General features: G+C 40.7%; 1 protein-coding gene across 1 annotated transcript in view; it reads left to right on the forward strand.

Annotated features, from left to right (window-relative positions):
* RIOK1 (RIO kinase 1) overlaps positions 1 to 9,770 on the forward strand; it is a 30,195-nt gene extending 20,425 nt beyond the window's left edge. The window contains exons 14-17 of the mRNA XM_015087002.3: positions 106 to 225; positions 1,051 to 1,104; positions 2,330 to 2,482; positions 4,045 to 9,770. Of these exons, the coding sequence (XP_014942488.1) occupies positions 106 to 225; positions 1,051 to 1,104; positions 2,330 to 2,482; positions 4,045 to 4,155 (438 nt within the window). The 3' untranslated portion in view covers positions 4,156 to 9,770. The remainder of the gene's footprint in view (positions 1 to 105; positions 226 to 1,050; positions 1,105 to 2,329; positions 2,483 to 4,044) is intronic.
* Positions 9,771 to 21,455: the final 11,685 nt, after the last annotated feature.

Here is a 21,455-nt window from a genome sequence, read left to right on the forward strand (position 1 = left end):
TGTAGATGACGATAGGTTCCTCTGTGACATGACGGGTGTGGGATGCTCAGTGAATGAGAGAAGCATGTGAATAACGCTTTTGGTTTTACTTTCCGTGTGTGTTAGGTGTTTAAGCGAGCATACATTCCTAGAACCTTGAACGAAGTAAAAAATTACGAGAGGGATGTGGATATAATGATGAAATTGAAGGAAGAGGATATGGCCATGAATGCCCAACAAGACAATGTGAGTAGCTTGATTTGTATATAGCAAGCAAATTTACAGAGGAAGCTACTGTCACATACCTGCCTCTTGACTGTTGGCTTCTAATCTAGTGAGATGGCTAATTCCCTTTGCATTAACAGGTCCTTTCTGTGTATCGGATATAAAGGATGTTCACTGGCATTTGTGAAAAAATGACACATTTGAGTCCAACAGACAATAGTTGCAGAAAATTGAAGATATCTGTATAAGTCTAGGCTATAAATCATTATTATAGTGGGTCTGTTAACATATGTGTTTCAAGGTCTGGAACCTTTTTGTTTTCTGTGAAAAAGCCAGATAGTAAATATTTTTGACTTTGCAGGCCAGGAAGCAAATTGGAGGCTATTATGTAGGTCATTATATAACAAAGAAAAAATTTCCCCAAGTATTTATTGATGAAATTAAAAGCTCTTTAATAATAATCAATTCCTACTAATTACAATTCCTATTAATGAGAGAAGAATGGAGTTATTTGGGGGAGGAGAATACATTTCATTTAATTGAGATTCAGAGTTAGAGTTTTGTGTCATCAGGTTGGTGGCAGAGTTTCATCTGTAAAAACCATCAGGCTGTGGGTAGGTTGTGGGCAGGTTGTGGGCCAGTTTGCTCATGTCTCTTATGTTTGGTGGGCAAGAATAATTCCCACCAAGAATAAACTGTGTGTTAAGAGGAGATAAATTTTAGGCTCCTTTTAATAATCACAGAAGGTACCGGTCAGCTCCCAGCGTTCTTCCATAATATTACAGGGTGTGTTCTTCACAGTGTAGGTTTATGTTGACTCTTCTTTTTTGTCTCTTTGGTTATAAGATTCTGTACCAAACTGTTACGGGAATGAAGAAAGATTTGTCAGGAGTTCAGAAGGTATGAGAACATGTGTTGCTGTTCACTTACGTGAATACTCCTTTGGAGGGTATAAAACTTGATGTATACTAGAATTAAATTAACAGTGGTATTATATTAGTATAGATCCTTTCCAAGTTCATGGGAATTTTCAGAAATGCCCTTTTTGTGTTCATTCTTTTAACCCTAAGACTGAAATTTGGGAATTTACGGTTTATTTCTCATTCTGCCTCCGAATTGTTCTATTGTTGCTGAGGCAGTGATATTTTTTATATCCTGGTCTTCATTTGTGAAATTATTGATGATAGCCATGTATTTCTTAATGTTTTTACAGTCAGCTTTAAAAAAAAACAAACAATGGAATCTGGTCTCCTACTGCTTTATAACCTGTTGAAGAGCAATCTCCTCATGAGTCTAGCAGTCTTATACTGCTGGATTCCTTAGGGGTTTTTTCTTGGAAAAGTCTTGTTTTATTTTGTTTTACATTTCAGGATGGTGCAGATTAATTCTAATTAAGCAGTAGTAAATAAAGGCAGTTCTTGTTATTTTAATGTTCTTAACTAAAGGCTTAAATGTGAAGGATCATAGTTTGCTTTTTGAAAATTTGATGTGTGTTTGTTTTTGGAAGAATCAAATTAGGAAAACTCACATACTCACTGTGTGTTATATATAGCAAGTGTTACAGGGCTGTTGTGCCATGAATTCCAGGCCAGGAACATTTTGTTAAAACTGGCTAGGAAACCTTTTTGTACAGTTCCCTTTTAAAGTTTACTTTTTATTATAAAAAGAAAACCTCTTGTTCTTTAAAAATGCTTTCTGCTAAAACTTCTAAATGTCAGAAAAGAAAATCTCTCTTGTTTAAATATTGTTTTCCCTTTTGATTGACAATAAATTGTTGCTTGAAATCGTATTCATAGGAAAACAGCTGTGAGATTATCCAAATAAATCTTTTAATTCTTACTTCCATCTATATGTCACATTTTTCGATATTCCAGCTCAGTTCTGTCTTTGATCTGAGTCACCCAGGAAAGCCCCAGTTCCTTAATTTGGGTATGTTCTTGAGCCTCACGAGATGGGCTGTTTTCTAGCTTCTGCCCTGATGTTCTGTTGTTTTCGATGCTTCAGTACAGGATGTTGTTTTTCAGTGTATATCTGCAAGGCTAAAAAATCTGAATTGTGGCTTTAACACATTTAACGATAGATAACTAAGTGGTTTCGAATGACATGGTTTTGTAATATTTTCAAGGTTCCTGCACTTCTGGAAGATCAAGTTAAGGAAAAGGCTTGTTCTGATTCAGATGATGCTGGAAGCTCTGAGTGTTCTGACACAGACTCTGAAGAGCAGGGAGACCAGGCCTGCTCCAGGAAACCCACTGCTGACCCTGAAATTGATAAAAAGGTTAGTGAGAACTCAGATTCCCTTGTTCTTCAATGTGGCAGCAAAGCCAGCCTCATTTCTCTTTGTTCACATATCTAGATTATGATGGCAGAAAATAGTATTGATCAGTAAGTACTTCCAGTTGTAGATCTAGTTTCTAAGTGTGAACTTTGCCTTTGGAAGTCACACCGTTTAGGGATTGGACTGCTCTTAAGAGGTCCCTGGGCACTGCCTAGAGAGAAGGACACACTGAATTCATTGATCAGAAATGATTGTAATTCACTTGAAATACAAATGATGTTGGAGTTGTCCCATGATGAAATATTGAAACGCCATTTTACAGGGGATTTGCAGCCCTGCCAAGTGTTGCCAGGATCTAAAAGACTTACTCCACTCCTAGCCATGGACAAGAGACACTACTGACTGAATGATACATGACTGCTGTGTAAATGTTACTCTTCATTCTTAGCTTGATCCTTTAAACCTTACAACATGTGGGTCCTAAGACTTCTGAGAGACATACCGAGCTCACGTGCACAGAATTTTCTCTTTCAGTCTACTAGAAATGCTTAGTCTGTTTCCAACCTTTATTTCTCTTAGAGTATGAAACTTGTGAAGAAAATTAGTTGCAAACATTTAATAATCCTCCCAGATATTTCTGTTTGGCAGTCTTCAAATTTCTTTCTCTTTTCTTTTCTTTTCTTTTCTTTTCTTCTCTTCTCTTCTCTTCTCTTCTCTTCTCTTTTCTTTTCTTTTCTTTTCTTTTAGAGACAGGGTGTGGGGGAGGAGCTGAGGATGGGGGGAAAAGACAGAGAGAGGGAGGGAGGGAATCTTAAGCAGGCTCCATGCTGGGCATAGATCTCAGGATCCTGAGATCATGACCTGAGCAGAAATTAAGAGTCACTTAACCGACTGACTAATCTAGGTGCACCTGGCAGTCTTCAGGGTTGTTTTTTGTTTTTTGTTTTTATTTTTTTTTTTTTTAGTCTTTATTTTTGAGAGAGAGACAGAGTGTAAGCAGGAGAGGAACAGAGAGAGAAGGAGACACAGAATTCGAAGCAGGCTCCAGGCTCTGAGCTGTCAGCACAGAGCCTGATGCAGGGCTTGACCTCACGAACTGTGAAATCATGACCTGAGCCAAAGTCGGACGCTTAACCGACTGAGCCTCCCAGGCACCCCGTTTTTTTTTTAATGTTTATTTATTTTTGAGAGAGAGAGTGAGTGTGAGTCAGGAAGAGGCAGAGAGAGAGGGAGAGAGAGAATCCCAAGCAGGTGCTATGCTGTCAGAGCAGAGCCTGATGTGGGGTTCGAACCCAGGAACCCGGGAGATCATGACCTGAGCCAAAATCAAGAGTCAGACACTTAACCAACTGAGCCACCCAAGTGCCCCGCAAATTTCTGTTAAGAAACTCCAAAGACAAATTTCGAATGAAATTTCACTACCAAATCATAATCATTTTCATCTAGTTATATTCACTTCTATCTTTTCACATATATTTTTTTATTTAGTTGTAATAGTAAAGTTAATACCCTGAACAAATGAAGTCTGCAGGTTCTTTTAGTTTATTTTTGTTTTTTTACAGGAAAGAAAAAAGATGGTCAAGGAAGCCCAGAGAGAGAAAAGAAAAAACAAAATTCCAAAACATGTGAAAAAAAGAAAGGAGAAGACCGCCAGGATGAAAAAGGGCAAATAGAATCAGAACACCACAACATAAGAGTAATTTACCATCTGTCACTTTTCTCACCCACGCTGTGAGCTATGAGCTGCGTCTTGAAGACGTGCTACTGATTTTAACTGAGGTTATCACGGCAGTGTCGTGAAGATGGAGTTATGTGTTCTCATCTAATTATGTAAAAAGCTCTAAGCTCTTATCTAGACCCAGTCACTGCCTCTGTGTGGTATTGACAGAGGATTTATTTAAGCAACTATATGAAGAACTTTGTACAATTTTATTTTTATATGTATTCTTTTCTCCTGCAGTGTGTTTTTTGAGGCATCATAAATGTTATAATGTAATGAGCACTCATCGTCTTTAAGTGTAAAGGCACTTTGGACAGACTTGGCAGATTGTATTTGCTTTGTTTGTACATGCCAGAGACCCATCTGAAATCATTTGATCACAGGGCCACGGTTTCTATAGAAGGGAGTTTCCCTTCGAAGAGAATTCACATGGCTGTTGACATAATCATTCACTGCAACTGTTACGACCGTGAGGTATGCATTGATGCTCATTTGTGATGCACTTATGCATCATCTCTGATACTCTTTTGAGTTCAGACATCCCAGTTCGTAAGCTGTTTCACACTCTGCTGTTTGGCCTGTTCATTCACTCATCAAATATTTGAGTGGCTCAGGTGCTAGGGATACAGAAGTAAACAAAACCAAAAAATTACTACCTTCAGGTAGTTTACATTTTGAAAGGAAAACATTAAACAAGTAAATAAAAAACAGTGTCTGAGTAGGTGGTGAATTCTGTGGAGAGAAAGGATGCAGAAAAGAGAGAACTCCTGGGGAGGAAGGAGGCTGCCATTGTCAAACAGTCCACACTAAGCAGCTACCTTTGAGCAAATACTTGAAGAATGTGAGTCGTGTGCATATTCAGAGAGAAGGGTATTCCAGGCACAACAGGTGGGAAGGCCTTGAGACAGAAGTGTGCCTGAAAGTTCTAGAAACAAGAGACTCCCATAACTGAGAAAGAGGAGATCTGATAGTGCCAGGCTATTAGAAGGTTTTGAGCAGAGGAAGGATACGATCTGACTTGGGTTTTGGGAGGATCTTGATCTCTCTAGCCTCTGTGGAGTCCTGAGTAGGAAGCAAGGGTGGGAGACCAGTGGGTGGTTATGGTGGTAGCCCACGTGAGCGATGGTGATGACTTGGTCTAGGATGGTAGCAGTGGACTTGGAGAGAGCAGTGGGATTCTGGGTGTAACACAAAGTGGAGCAACCCTGATGTGCTGAGGGGAGTATGTATCAGGCGTGTGACAGACAGTGAGGGATGACTTCAGGATTTGTGACCCAAGCAACTGAGAGACTGTTGGAGTTGCCACTTCCTGTGTTGGGAAGGAATGTGGCTGGAGCAGGTTTTGGGGGTAAGAGATGAGATAAAAGCTTACATTGCAACAAAGCACAAAGGTCAAAAGAAATTAATTTTTAACTTTTTACCATATACTTTATGTTAGAAATCTGTTTTAGCCCTTGCATCAGAAACAGTTGCTACAAATAAGCTTAGTTTACCTTAAACTGAAGCTTGCACCTGCTTGTTTGAAGGTTGGTGGGCTAGTGGGGGTGGTCAACTAAGCTTTTAAAATATTAGATCACATTTATTATGTTCATACGATCTTCTCCCTGACTTCAAAAAGTTCAAAATGCAAAATGTAATTCAGTGAAATACAACAGCCCCTCTAAAATATTCTACAATTAACCAAAGGGAAAGCAGAAACAGACTTAACAATTCTATACACCTTTGAGGGTTTTATCTTCAGGATCTTCCTTATGTTGTATTTGTTTGGTCTTACTCTCTGACAGGGTGTATTTGAAGGGGCCAAGTTTCTCAGTGCTATCTTTTGGTGAATCTAATGTAATTATGAAGTTTGGAATCAATTTCTCTTGGGCAGAAGTAGTGTCAGCAAGATACAGGGACAATTCCTTCTCATTTGCATTGCTTCCAGGAGGAAGTGGCTTGTAAAATACCAAAATTTGGGACTATAGGGAGATTCTAGGGGGTGTCTGGGTAGCTTGGTTAAGCATGAGGGTCGTGAGTTCAAGCCCCAATTTGGGCCCCGCGCTGGGCATGGAACCTACTTTAAACAAAGGGGGGGGGGGTAGATTCTAATTTGAGGAACATTTTTCTAGTAACTGTCTTGCTGATAGGCTGTTTCCCTGTTTGGATTTGTGGGCCACTGGTAATATTCCTGGCAAACTTGTCTGAAACTGTATGTCCCCATTCCTGTCTTTCTCACCAGAAGGCTTAGAAGAAGGAGTCTCTTCTTAGGCAGACTTCTAGAGCTATTTGCTGACTTCAGTTGCAATTGAATTTTGAGTGCCTGACAGGTTTTAAGTGCCCATGGATTATTGGTTGTACAGTTACTTTCCATCTGGAGGGATGAGGTTTGGGTCTTTGACTCAAAGGCTGGTACATAATTTTGTCAATTGTACATGTATCTGATTTCCTGTCATATTTTGTTGATACTTAATCCTTTCAAATAATGTACTTTCTAAAAGTGTACTGTGAGAAATTTGGATAATTTCTTTGAAGCACAAAGTCACAGCTATCTCCAGGGCTACTCTAGGTGTCATCCTTCCTGTGATGAAGCAGTTTGGGACCAGAACTTGCACAGGCCCAGATGCTCCAGCATTTGAGCACGGCCTTGCAGCAAAAAGACAGGAACTATGGTGGCACTATTTGTCTCAGTCTGACAAGTAGGAAACCCAGGTTTCTGTGCTGGCATCAGGTTTCCTTCAGTTTTCTCTCTCCTTGATGAAAATGGACTCAAGAGGTTGGAAAACGTTTTGGTTTGGTACAAAGGGTTGTTTCAGATGGTCTCTCCTTTTCAAGAATGTTCTGTTGAATTCAGTGTGAGCAGCTTGCTATTTCTTGGTAGTGGGCCTATCCTGTTTTGTGGCTGTGATCTCATTAGTCTTTTGGATTGGCAAATGAAGAGTTGAAAAATTCTAAAAGCTGGTAAAAGATAAAATTCGGTTTAAGGACATCTCAAACGTCATGGGCTCCAAAGGAGGACATTAAAATCTTTTTGTTTTCAAAAGCTTGACAGGTTTTCTAATTTTTAGTTGTTTATACACACAGTAAGTAGAGACCATGCCCGTTCAGAGTTCTACCTTGACTTCTGGGGGTTACTTTGTCATGGTGAAAGAGTTGCACTGATCAGCATCTCCTCAAAGTATAGTTTCCCAGGAAGATGTTTTATGAGCACATCAGATGGACACAGCTTTCAATCATGGGTAATCATTAAGCAAGAGCTCTTTATGCTGTGTTTTGAATCGGATTAAGTTGTCACAGTCCCTACATTTCGGTTGCAGTTTTTAACTTCTGTAGCCTTTGGGTTTGTGTTGCCTTGGACATAAAGACTTTTGTAAATGCCCCAGGGCAAATTGGAATGCTGGGTATCAAATCATCTAAGCTAGGTTCTGAAGGAGAAGATGCCTTTCTTGCACCTGTGTTCTCCATGCATCTTGGTCCCAGTTGATAGTGTTATGGAAACCTCTGGACTTGAATTTGAGGAACCAAGACTTGAATTGGTGGAATTCTTGACTTTGGTTTTCAGCTTTCCTTCATCTTCTGTGTCACTGCACATCGTGCTTTGAGTGCTGGCAGGCCATGAGTGTGAGAAGGTGGCTGTCCTACAGCTAGAGTAACCACATAGCCACATAATCTTTGTCCTCATTCCCCCCCCCCCTACCCAGAACGGTAAGGGGGTCATCTAGTGTGTGAGCAGAGCTACTTGTAGCTCTCTGAGACACTTCCATGTCTCATGAGTGCTACTTAGTAGTTTTTGTTTGTTTGTTTGTTTAGTAGTAGTTTTGTTTAAAGGCTGATCAACCTCATCCTCTTTGGATGAGATTTTTAACCTGTGTAACCACTGTATGTGACCATCATGGGGTTCTAGATTTGTCGTTGAAAAAGTGGTAGGTCCTTGGGGCCAAAGAATTGTTGGAGTCACGATACTACTAGAGTGCAGAAGTTGGAAAAACAGAGGAGGCCAGAGAAAGGTATGTTTAAGGTCATACTAATGGAAAGTTGCCCTTAGACATATCTGCGGTGCAGCCATGGGTGGGAGTGGCCACAGGAGGGTAACAGACAAAAGCATTGAAGGCCAAGTAACTGAGGCTAGGGCATGGCAGGGCCATCTGTGTTAGGACAGGCGTAGTTTTAGAGTGTCTGTAGGAGCCCTCCTTCAGTCTTCAGGGAGAGAAGGGAAGTGAGCCGGGGAGGGCGTGGCACCGATGCTTGCCACTTGGAGGGGAAGTGAGCAGTGTCTGATGACATGAAACTAAGGGTGGCAGGTTGAGCAGTGCCCCCAGGAGAGCCAGAGTTTAAATGCAGTAAGTAAAAGGGAACTCTCAGAGGAGATGCTGAGGACACAAGGCTCTTGGTGTCTGACAACGAGTTCTGAAAGGCCCCGTGGGAGTGTTTCAGGACTTAGAAAGGGAAGGGATCTATTTGAGCTCAGGTGCAGGCCAAGCCTTGGTGGTGTTGGCGGCTTCAGGTTCTCAGAACCTGATGCCATGAAGTAGACAGATGCAGCGACCTTTGTGGAGATAGTGGTGGGGCCCACCTCACAGAGTTCCTGTGAAGGACGCTGAGGAGAGCTTGGTGAGGGGTGGATCAGGCCTTCAATGCCTAGACCCATTGCTCAGTCACTGAAAGTGGAACAGCCAGACACGTGGGCGCTCCTGTTGTGGAGTAGGAAGAAGCGCAACACAGCCACCTGTGAAGTATCTTGCCTCCTACAGAAGCCACTGAGCCTGAATCCAGGTAGTCTCCAGATGTGGTCAGCGGTTATAGGAAATACACAGCACACAGGGGCTGGATTAACTGAGGCTGGGAGGAATCAGTCATCCAAATCCAGAGTCAGAATATCTGTCAGGGAAAAAGGAAGAAGAACTGTTGCAAAAAGTGAAAGAAATCTAAGAGGCATGCATGCCAATGCTGGGGACGTCGTTTGGATCCTGATTAGACCAAATCAGTTGTAAGAAGATGGGCTTTTTTTGTTTGTTTGTTAGGCAAACAGAATAAATTTAAAATGGAGTAGGTATTCGATGATGATAGGAAGGAATTGTAATTTTATTGGATATGAGGGTGGTATTGTTCCATTTTAAAAATTGTGCTCTGTGTGGACTGAAGACTTTATGGGTCAGACAAATAGGATGCCTGGGATTGCTTGAAAATACTCCATCTTTATCCCCATCCCTGCAGTAGACAAGACAAGATCAGAACATTAGTGAGTGCTAAAGCTGAGAGTAATGGGTGTATAGGATTCATTGTGTTACTCTATTTCTATGTATAAAAGTTTCCATAAAACTGTTTTTTAAGATGATTTAAAGCATATTAAAAACAGGGCTTGTCACTTAGTGTCTATATACTTGTCTTATTATTTTTAAGTAACTGTTTTTGCCTGAGCATCAAGGTTTAACCATGTGGGCCAAATAAAGTCGGTATAGGCAGAATCGTGATGCCTACTGGTCCTGGACTCGCATGGTGTCACTTGAAATGAACTTTTGGGTCTGAAATTCAGATGCCACTAGTAGGGTGCAGTTGGAGAACCTGTATAAAGAACAAAGGCTGATGGAACCTTTAGTTCTGCTGAACCTGATCCTTGTTTTAAAATATGATGCCACTTTCTGAGTGCCCTGTCCTAACCACTGTTTGGCATGGCTGTCTGCCCACTTCCCTGAGGCCCCTACATTCTTTATTACCTTTGCACTATTTTTCTAGAGCTCTTCTAACTCACTTACTTGGATATTGAATTTACTTCTGTATATCACGTGTCTTCGCTGACTTCCAAAACTCTGATTAGAATGTAAGCTTCATAAGGGCAAGGATTTTTACCTTTGTTCAGTTTTGTATCCCAGCACCTAGAATGCTGTCTGAAACATAGTAAATGCTCCATAAATATTTAAGTGAATGATAGGTCGTGTTCCTTAAACAAAAATGAGGGTATTACATCAATTGGATGCGCCCCTCATGTTCATAACAATGAAAAGTAGAAGTTGATGTGGACTTCTTTGTACCCTCTCTAGCCCTACCCTGACCAGCGGTGTCCACTTTAAAGTGGCTGACCCGAGCTTTGTCTGTAGGCTAGAGCACTGCCCCTGTGGCATTCAAGTCAATGGAACTGATGGGTTTTTGTTTTTAATATTTATTTGAGAGAGAGCATGTGTGCACGAGAGCAGGGGAGTGGCGGGGGTGTCGGGTGGGGGGAGAATCCCAAGCCTGTTCCTGCACTGTTAGCACAGAGCCAACGCTGGGGCTTATTCTCACGGTTCATGGGATCATGACCTGAACTGAAATCAAGAGTTGGACGCTTAACTGACTGAGCCACCCAGGCGTCCCTGGAACTCATGGGTTTTAAACCAGATTGATATTTTGACTTTGACCATGTGACACCATTTGAGCATTATCCAAAGTGCTCAGCCAAAATTGGATTGACTGATGAATTCTTCAGTCACCACAATGTGTAACAATGGGAATCTTTGAAACCAACGTTTGTGTTTACACATTTTGTCATCTTTTCTAAAATATAGACTGAATAGACAAAGTTTTTAAGATAAATTTATTTTAAAAGATGGTTCTGACTTGAGGGGTACCTTGGTGGCTTAGTCACTTAAGTGTCCAACTCTTTTTTTTTTTTTAATTTTTTAGTTTATATCCAAGTTAGCATATAGTACAATAATGATTTCAGGAGTAGATTCCAGTGGTTCATCCCCTGTGTATAACACCCAGTGCTCATCCCAACAAGTGTCTTCCTTAATGCCCCTTACTCATATAGCCCAACCCCCCTGCCCACAACCCCTCCAGCAACCCTCTGTTTGTTGTCTATATTTGAGTCTCTGATGTTTTGTCCCCCTCCCTGTTTTTATATTATTTTTGCTTCCCTTCCCTTATGTTCATCTGTTTTGTATCTTGAATTCTACATATGAGTGAAATCATGTTATATTTGTCTTTCTCTAATTTTGCTTACATAATACACTCTAGTTCCAAGAAAGTGGTCCCGGTTCATTTTTCTGCATGTCGCTGTCCAGTTGTCCCAACACCACTTGCTGAAGACACTGTGTTTATTCCACTGGATATTCTTTCCTGCTTTGTCGAAGATTAGTTGGCCATACATTCGTGGGCCCATTTCTGGGTTCTCTATTTTGTTCCATTGTTCTAAGTATCTGTTTTTGTGCCAGTACCATACTGTCCTGATGATTTTTGTAACACATCTTGAAGTCTGGGATTGTGATGCCTCCAGCTTTGGTTTTCTTTTTCAAGATTGCTTTGGCTATTTGGGGTCTTTTCTGGTTCCATACACATTTTGGGATTGTTTGTTTTAGCTCTGTGAAGAATGCTGATGTTATTTTGATATATTGCATTGAATATGTAGATTGCTTTGGGTAGGATCAACATTTTAACAATATTTATTCTTACAATCCATGAGCATGGAATATTTTTCCACTTTTTTGTGTCTTCAGTTTTTTCATGAGCTTACTAAAGTTTTCAGCATATAGATTTTTCACTTCTTTGGTTAGGTTTATTCCTAGGTATTTTATGGTTTTTGGTGCAATTGTAAATGGGATTGATTCCTTGATTTCTCTTTCTGTTGTTTCATTATCAGTGTATAGAAATGCAACAGATGCATTGATTTTATATCCTGAGAATTTGTTGAATTCATGGATCAATTCTAGCAGTTTTTTGGTGGAATCTTTGGGGTTTTCCATATAGAGTATCATGTCATCTGCAAAGAGTGAAAGTTTGACTTCCTCCTTGCTGATTTGGATGGCTATTATTCCCTTGTGTTGTCTGATTGCTGAGGCTAGGACTTCCAATACTGTGTTTAATAACAGTGGTGAGAGTGGCTATCCCTGTCACGTTCCTGACCTTAGGGGGAAAGCTCTCAGTTTTTCCCCATTGAGGATATTAGTGGTGGGTCTTTCATATGTGGCTTTTGTGGTCTTGAGGTATGATCCTTCTATCCCTACTTTCTTGAGAGTTTTTATCAAGAAAGGATGCTGTATTTTGTCACATGCTTTCTCTCCATCTTTTTAGAGGATCATGTGGTTCTTGTCCTTCCTTTTATTGATGTGATGTATCACATTGATTGTTTTGTGGATATTTAACCAGCCCTGCATCCGAGGTATGGATCCCACTTGGTCGTGGTGAATAATTCTTTTAACGTATTGTTGGATTGGTTGGCTAGTGTCTTGTTGGGGATTTTTGCATCCATGTTCATCAGGGAAATTGGTCTGTAGTTCTCCTTTTTAGTGGGGTCTTTGTCTGGTTTTGGAATCAAGATAATGCTGGCTTCATAGAATGGGTTTGGCAGTTTTCCCTCCATTTCTATTTTTTGGAACAGCTTCAAAAGAATGTTCTTTAAATGTTCTTTAAATGTTTGGTAGAATTCCCCTGGAAAGCCATCCAGTCCTGGACTCTTCTTTTTTGGGAGATTTTTGATTACTAATACAAATTTCTTTACTGGTTATGGGTCTGTTCAAATTTTCTGTTTCTTCTTATTTCAGTTTTGGTAGTTTATATGTTTCTAGCAATTGTCCATTTCTTCCAGTTTGCCCAACTTATTGGCATATAATTGCTTGTTTTATTCTCTTATTATTGTTTGTATTTCTGCAGTGTTGGTTGTGATCTCTCCTCTTTCATTCTTCATTTTATTTATTTGGGTCCCTTCCTTTTTCTTTTTGATCAAACTGGCTAGTGGTTTATCAATTTTGTTAATTCTTTCCAAGAACCAGCTCCTGGTTTCATTGATCTGTTCTACTGGTTTTTTGATTTTGATAGCATTGATTTCTGCTCTAATCTTTATTATTTCCCATCTTCAGCTGGTTTTGGGTTTTATTTGCTGGTTTTTTCCCCAGCTCTTTAAGGTGTGAGATTAGGTTGTATATCTGAGACCTTTTTTCCTTCTTAATGAAGGCCTGGATTGCTCTATACTTCCTTCTTATGACTGCCTTCTGTGTCCCAGAGTTTTTGGGCTGTGGTGTTAACATTTTCATTGACTTCCATGTACTTTTTAATTTCCCCTTTAACTTCTTGGTTAGCCCATTCATTGGCTAGGATGTTCTTTAGTCTCCAAGTATATGTTGTCTTTCCAAATTTTTTCTTGTGGTTGATTTCGAGTTTCATAATGTTGTCATCTGAAAACGTGCATGGTATGATCTTAATCTTTTTGTACTTGTCGAGGGCTGATTTGTGTCCCAGTATGTGTTCTGTTCTGGAGGATGTTCCATGTATACTCGAGAAGAATGTGTATTCTGCTACTTTAGGATGAAATGTTCTGAATATATTGGTTAAGTCCATCCTGTCCAATGTGTGATTGAAAGCCATTGTTTTCTTGTTGATTTTCTGCTTAGATGATCTATTGCTGTAAGTGGGGTGTTGAAGTCCCTTACTGTTATGGTATTGTTGTCAATGAGTTTCTTTATATTTGTGATTAATTGATTTATATATTTGGGTACTCTCACATTGGGGGCATAAATGTTTACAATTGTTAGGTCTTCTTGCTGGATAGACCCCTTAATTATGATATAATGCCCTTCTTCAGCTCTTGTTATAGTCTTTATTTTAAAATCTAGATTGTGTGATATAAATATGGCTACTCCAGCTTTCTTTCGACCAGTAGCACGATAGATGGTTCTCCATACCCTTACTTTCAATCTGAAGGTGTCTTTAGGTCTAAAATGGGTCTCTTATAAACAGTATATAGATGGATCTTGTTTCTTATTCATTCTTTTACCCTTTGTCTTTTGATTGGAATGTTTAGTCCATTGACATTTAGAGTGAATACTGAAAGATGATGAATTTACTGCCATTGTGTTGCCTGTAGTGTTGGAGTTTCTGGTCGTGTTCTCTGGGCCTTTCTAGTCTTTATTGCTTTTGGTCTTTTTTGTTTTGTTTTGTCTTTTCTCCCCTCAGAGAGTCCCCCTTAAAATTTTTTGCAGGGCTAGTTTAGTGGTCACAAAGTCCTTTAGTTTTTGTTTGGGAAACTCTTTATCTCTTCTTCTATTTTGAATGACAGCCTTGCTGGGTAAAGAACTCTTGGCTGCAAATCTTTCTGATTCAGCACATTGAATATATCCTGCCACTCCTTTCCGGCCTGCCAAGTTTCTGTGGTTAGGTCTGCTGCAAACCTGATCTGTCTTCCCTTGTAGGTTAAGGACTTTTTTTTCCCCTTGCTGCTTTCATGATTCTTTACTTGTCTGTGTATTTTGTGAATTTGACTATGATATGCCTTGTCAGTGGTCAGTTTTTGTTGAATCTAATGGGAGTTCTCTGTGCTTCCTGGATTTTGATGTGTGTGTCTTTCCCCAGATTAGGAAAGTTTTCTGCTCTGGTTTGCTTACATAAACCTTCTACCCCTTTTTCTCTCTCTTCATCTTAAGTTTGTCCTCTATATTGCTGATTCACTTCTCTGCTTCATCCATCCTTGCAGCCATGGCAGCCATTCAAGATTGCATCTCAGTTATAGCATTTTTAATTTCATCCTGACTCGATTTTACTTCTTTTATCTCTGCAGGAAGGGATTCTATACTTTTTTCAGCCCAGCTAGTATTCTTAATATCGTGATTCTAAATTCTTGTTCAGACATCTTGCTTGTATCTGTGTTGATTTAGTCCCTGGTTATCATTTCTTCCTGTTCTTTCTTTTGGGGTGAATTCCTTCGTTTTATCATTTTGGAGGAAGAAAAAGAATTAATAAAATAAAATAAAAATTAAAAACTACACAAAACAATCAAGCAAAGGATGCTACCACCTGTGTGTTTTGGTCTGCTTGTTGAAAGAAACTTGGTAGAATAGAGAAAAAAGGGAAAGAAAAGAAAAAGTAGGAAAACGTTTGAAATTAAAAAAAATACAATAAAATAGAATAAAATGAAATGATGAAAGCAAAATAGAATTAAAAATTTTACAAACAAATAAATTTAGTATAAAAAATTAAATAAAAATCTTTTTATAAAACGGAAAATAGGGGCACCTGGGTGGCTTAGTTGGTTGAGTGTCTGGCTTCGGCTCAGGTCATGATCTCACGGTTTGTGAGTTCGAGCCCCGTGTCGGGCTCTGTGCTGACAGCTCGGAGCCTGGAGCCTGTTTTGGATTCTGTGTCTCCCTCTTTCTCTGCCCCTCCCCCACTCGTGCTCTGTCTGTCTGTCTCTCTCTCTCAAAAGTAAATAAACGTTTTAAAAAAATGGAAAATAAAAATGTTTCTCTTTATGTATTCACAAATAAGAAACGAAAAGAAAAAGACAAAAAATTGAATAGATGGACCAGTGAACAGAATGAAATACAATTGAAATTACATCCAGTTTCCCCTAGAAGTCAAACTATGAAATACTTTATAGTTCATAAACTAAGCAGGCGGAGAGACTTGTGTTCCTCTAGAGCACGGTTGGCACAGCTGGACAGAGCTTGATGTAACGGCTCCATTCTCTGCTAGATGTTGCTGCTTAGTTTACTGGGTTGAATTGCTGTGACGCATGTACGCTTGTAGGTGCATGCGCAAGAGGGGTGAAAATGTCATCACCCGGCTACCTAGTCTCTAGTATCAGAACTCTGTGCTCTCCCCGACCGGCAATCAAGTACCTCTCCTTTGTCTCTAGCTTCCATCCACTTCCCACTTCTACACTGTCTGTGACCAACTTATCAGCCTGCCAGGTGGCACCTCCCTCTTGAGTATTATCTCAGATGGGTCTGTGTTTCTAAACCCTTCACTTCTGAGGGCCCTGCAGCTTTGACCTACTCTGACCCTCTGGGGGAGGGTCTCGTTGAGCAACGGCCGGGTGCCGGCCCGCCCTGAGGAATGTTCGTGCAACTGTGCCGCTACAGATGCCCAGAGACTGTGGCTGGGTGCCAGCCCACCCCAGAAGAAGTTCGAGGGATCTTGTAGCAGCAGCATTTCAGGGATTATGGTAAATCACAACACACATCTGGTGTCAATCTTCCCCCTTAACGTCCTTGTACCAACACCAGCAAACATGGCACTTTTCCGGGGCCCACTGGAACCTTTGCCTATGGGATGGCTGCACAGCCTCTACTAAATGTCCTCTCAGCAGGAGAATTGCCTCTCCCTGTGTGGCCTGAGGACCCCTCAGACCTCACTATCTGCTCCTGGGGATTCACCCTTCCCACTAGGACTCCGCCAGGTATTGAGCTGCAGAGTTTCAGACTCTGTGCTGCCCTGTTTATAGAGTCCTAATGGTATTTAAACCCTCTCCTTTCTCCTTTTCTTGTTCAGTCCCTTATGGGTGTTTTCATTCTTTCTCTCTCTCTCCAGCTGCTTTGGGGGGCAGTGCTTTTTCTGTACTCTCCCCTCTGTGTCTGTCTTTCTCTGCAAGCAAAAATAGCTCCCTACCCTCCATGGCTTCTCTCTCCCCCAGTTCACCTCTCTGCGCCACCTACCTGCCAAGTTCTGTGGTTCAGGTTGTGCAGATTGTTGTGTTAATCCTCAGATCAGTTTTCTAGGTGTGCAAGATGGTTTGGTGTTGATCTAGCTACATTTTAGGGATGAGAGAAACAGAAAACTTCCATGCTGCTCCGCCATCTGGGCCCCTCCTCTTAAACATCTAGTTCTTGATCTCAGCTCAGGTCTTTTTTTTTTTTTTTTTTAATTTTTAAAAAAATGTTTATTTTTGAGACAGAGAGAGACAGAGCATGAGCAGGGGAGGGGCAGAGAGAGAGAGACACACACAATCTGAAGCAGGCTCCAGGCTCTGAGCTGTCAGCGTAGAGCCTGATGCGGGGCTCAAACCCACAAACTGCGAGATCATGACCTGAGCCGAAAGTCAGATGCTCAACCAACTGAGCCACCCAGGTGTGCCCTGCAGGTCTTGATCACAGGATCATGGGTTCAAGCCCTGTTGGGCATGGAACCTAAATAAATTAATTAAATAAATAAATAGAGGATGGTTCTGAGTTTAAACAAGACCTCTGCTCACTTGAGAAGCTCAGAAACTACCACAGTGAGGCACCATCCTGATCAGTTCCCTCAACAGGGCATAAAAGAATACCCCATCCCCAGGAGATTGGCATGATTGTTGACTACATATTTGGTCTTGCCTAACCTGGTTTTTCATTAAATGGTACCAACATTGGCAGTAATGTTGGGAGCTTGTCTCCTGCTCCCCCAGCATGTAAACACTGTCAAACTTTGCTTGAGGGGCTAAAGGAGCCACTAGCCCAATCTCTCTCTCTTGGCTGGAGGATTGGGTAAGCCACTTTCCTCTGGGGGGGAGATTTTTCATCTGTGGATTGAGGGAGTCAGACCAGGTAGTCCTAAATTTTCTTCTTTACAATTCCATTATTTTTAAAAAGTGTAGCACATCAGTGATTTTAAAAAGACCAAGGGACCAGGCTAGAATTACATCTCTTAAAAGAGTTTGTTTATTCAAGGTACAATAAATGGGTTTAAGGTGCCAGTTACCATACAAGGCAGATTTGCTTTTTATATGAATCATAATCTCAAGGCAACTTTTTCTTACTGTGTGCCATTTTAATTTTGTGTTCATTGTCCTTGTAATAATGTTTGCTCCTCTAGAGGGAGGTGTGCTCTTGAGTTTTGATTATCAACATGTCCTACGAGCTGTATCAATGGCCATTTAGGCTGCTGATCGCCAGAACTTTTAGACTCTGCTACACTGGTCAAGTTCATCTCTACGTTCCCCTTAGAAAAGGATTAAATGAATGGATCCTGTTGGCAGATGCATGTTTGGTGGCAGATCTTTGAACTAATCCTCTTAAAGAACTCCTGGAGAAATAACTCAATAACATTTTTCCAGAAGTTGTAGCTCATTTAATCAGGAGATGTTTTACTTGAAAACAGCACACATACTTCAAGAAAAGAGTAACAGTCACACAGAAACAGACATTTGAAGAGCCTTAGATTGGGTCTCTGACATGCTGTTAACTTGCTGAGACTCCCTTTCTCTTTCTAGGCCTCAATTTCTTCTTCTTTCACTTTATCATCAAATATCCCAAGAGGGGTGAGTACAGTACAGTAAGATATTTTGAGAGAGACCACATTCACATAACTTATGTTACAGTACGTTATCATTATTCTACATTATTAGTTTTTGTCAATCTTACTGTGTCTAATTTATAAATTAAACTATCCTATGTATGTATGTGCAGGAAAAAATTATATATACGGGGTTTGGTAGTATCTGTGGCTTCAGGCATCCACTAGGGGTCTTGGAACATATTCCCCTAGATAAGGGGTAGGGGCACTACATTATATTGGAAAATATATTAAATATATTTTAATAATTTAATAAATATATTAAACATATAAGTATAAAGAAAATATATTAAAATTAATTGCACCTATTTTTTGTGGGGTAGAAAATTCTAAATTTTGTATATGAATATGTTTTTAAAATTTCATATTCAGGAATATTTATTACTTCTGAAGGTAAAATTGCCATTCCATTTGGCTTAAATATAGATAATAGATAATATATACAAGAGAGAAAAATGGGGCTTCTTAAGAATAAATTAGTATAAGGAGGCATTAAATACTTGTTTCTTTCTTTTTTTTTAACGTTTATTTTATTTATTTTTTTTTCAACGTTTATTTATTTTTGGGACAGAGAGAGACAGAGCATGAACGGGGGAGGGGCAGAGAGAGAGGGAGACACAGAATCGGAAACAGGCTCCAGGCTCTGAGCCATCAGCCCAGAGCCTGATGCGGGACTCGAACTCACGGACCGTGAGATCGTGACCTGGCTGAAGTCGGACGCTTAACCGACTGCGCCACCCAGGCGCCCCTAACGTTTATTTTTGAGAGAGTGTATGTGTGCACGTGCTGGAGATAAGCAGAGAGAGAGGGAGAGAGACAGAATCCCAAGCAGGCTCTGTACTCTGCAGGCGCAGAGCCTGATGCAGGGCTCGATCCCACAAACCATGAGATCATGACCTGAGCCGAAATCAAGAGTTGGACGCTTAACTGACTGAGCCACCCAGGTGCCCCAATACTTGTTTTTTCTAACAGTATTTTGTTAGCTTGTTAGTTTACTCCTAAAACTTTTCTACTGAAGGTACTCACTGGGACAGAAAAGCATGGCCCCACACCGCATTCCACTCTATTTCCAGGCATGACATTTCTTTCAAACCTCTTGTTTTAGCTTAAAAAAAAAAAAATCCATGTGAATTTTGTTTTCTAGTTAATAATAAATTCCTGCTAAAAACTTTTTTGGAAAGTTTTAAATGACCACCAAGTAATATTAATATTCCAGGCAGTCATGCCCATGTTTAATCTGAGGTTCCCTTCTGGACCATCATAATTGTTTTTGTTTTTGTTTTTTAACTTTTTTTAAAGTTTATTTCTGAGAGACAGTGTGTGTGAGAACTGGAGAGGGGCAGAGAGGGAGACAGGATCCAAAGCAGGCTCTGCACTGTCAACGCAGAGCCTGATGCAGGACTCAAACTCACCAACCATGAGATCATGACCTGAGCCAAAGTCAGATGCTTAACTGACTGAGCCACCCAGATGCCTCCATCATAATTGTGTTTTAAAGTCTGTTGCTGGTGAGGACAGTGTGGCAGGATATTTGCTTGAAAATTGTAAGATAATAGTATCCATTATACTGCAGTGAGGATTAATGTAGTAAATCACATAGTTCAAAATAAATGTTTATTAAAAAAAATAATAAGTATTGGTCACTTTTCTCCTTTGGTTTCTAAAAGGTGCCATTCCATTTAAAATGAAGGATAGAGGGTAAGGATTTTTCCTAGAAAATGTGAACTATACTAGGGGAGCATACATGAAGTTCTAAAAGACTGCCGCAGTGTGTGTAGGATAGCCACTTCATGTATAGTATTGTCAATACTTATGCAGGTGTTGGTAGATGGCCACATGCTGTAACTGAAAAGGTCCCACGTTTAAATTAAGAAACTGAACTCTCGTCCAGGATCTGATATTCCTTCTTATTTTATTTATACCCCATCTACGAAGAATTTTTAAATGGTTTCAGTAAGCAGCATATTGCAATACTGTCAATAAAAAGAGCAAAGCCATTCGGAGGAAGGGAGAAGTTATTATGGCAAAAACCTATGGGCAGATATATATATACATACACTTGTTGCCTGGCTGAATTTCCTGAGCTGTTGGGCAGAGGATCAGTGAGCTTGGGGAAGCCATTTGACATAAGCCCTTTTCTCCTCAGCTCCAGAATGAGGAGGCTAGACCAGGAGGTTGCTAAGGTCTCTTCCATCCCTAAGTACAGGACTTACAAGTCAGACAAATTCTGACTGGTTCTAATTCCACCTCCAGTGTTCACTAGCGGGATCAACATGGGCAAACTGAACTTTCTGAACTTGTTCCTTCATTTGAAATGAGGATGGTATGGAAATCAAATGTCAGTGAAAGTTCAATGCTTGACAAGTAGGAAATAATGCCGGTTTCCCCTCAGAATTCTAGGAAATTCGAATGCAAGTTTACTTGTAGTGCCACATCACTGCTCTGTCACCCTCTTCCAGAATCAATGTTTTATTTTATAAACAGGATAATTTGGAACTTCAAAACCAAGAACTCCAGAGCAAGGGGTCATGGAGTCCATGGCACAGCCCTTGGCATATGGGGGGATCACTGACCAACCAACCGTCTTCTGGGAATAAATTAAAAAAAAAAAATTTTTTTTTAATGTCTTATTTTTGAGACAGAGAGAGACAGAGCATGAGCAGGGGAGGGGCAGATAGAGAGGGAGACACAGAATCCGAAGCAGACTCCAGGCTCCGAGCTGCCAGCTCAGAGCCCAACGTGGGGCTCGAACCCACGAACCGCGAGATCATGACCTGAGCTGAAGTCGAACGCTTAACCGACTGAGCCACCCAGGCGCCCCTGGAAATAAGTTTTTAAGAGCAGATGAGGCATTTTATTTCGAGACATATTCACCCCAAATTGTAAAAGGCTAATTTCTGTTGAGCAGACCTGAATGAGGTAGAGGGCAGTGGGATGCCCAAAGGGGTGTGGTGGGAAGTGAGGAGTTTGCAGAACGGGGAGGGTGGAGAAGTCCAAAAGTCAAACTTACTGACTTCACAGTTTTACCTGGGGCCGGCCCTGCCCTCACTTAAAACAGCGGGAGGAGTCGGTTAGCTCTCAGGACCTGCTCATCCTGTTGGGAAACCTCTCCCTATGTGGGGCATGGGATCTCAGTGTGCTGCTCCTGGGTCAAGGTGGAGCTGTTTCAGGGAGCTTGCACCCACACCTAGCACCTGACTCGGAGAAGCTGGCCTTCCCAGTTAGGTGAAGGAGTGCGTGCTCATCCCATAGGGTGGG

This window comes from Acinonyx jubatus, chromosome B2 (assembly GCF_027475565.1).
Source record: "Acinonyx jubatus isolate Ajub_Pintada_27869175 chromosome B2, VMU_Ajub_asm_v1.0, whole genome shotgun sequence".
NCBI classification, from domain to species: Eukaryota; Metazoa; Chordata; class Mammalia; order Carnivora; family Felidae; genus Acinonyx; species Acinonyx jubatus.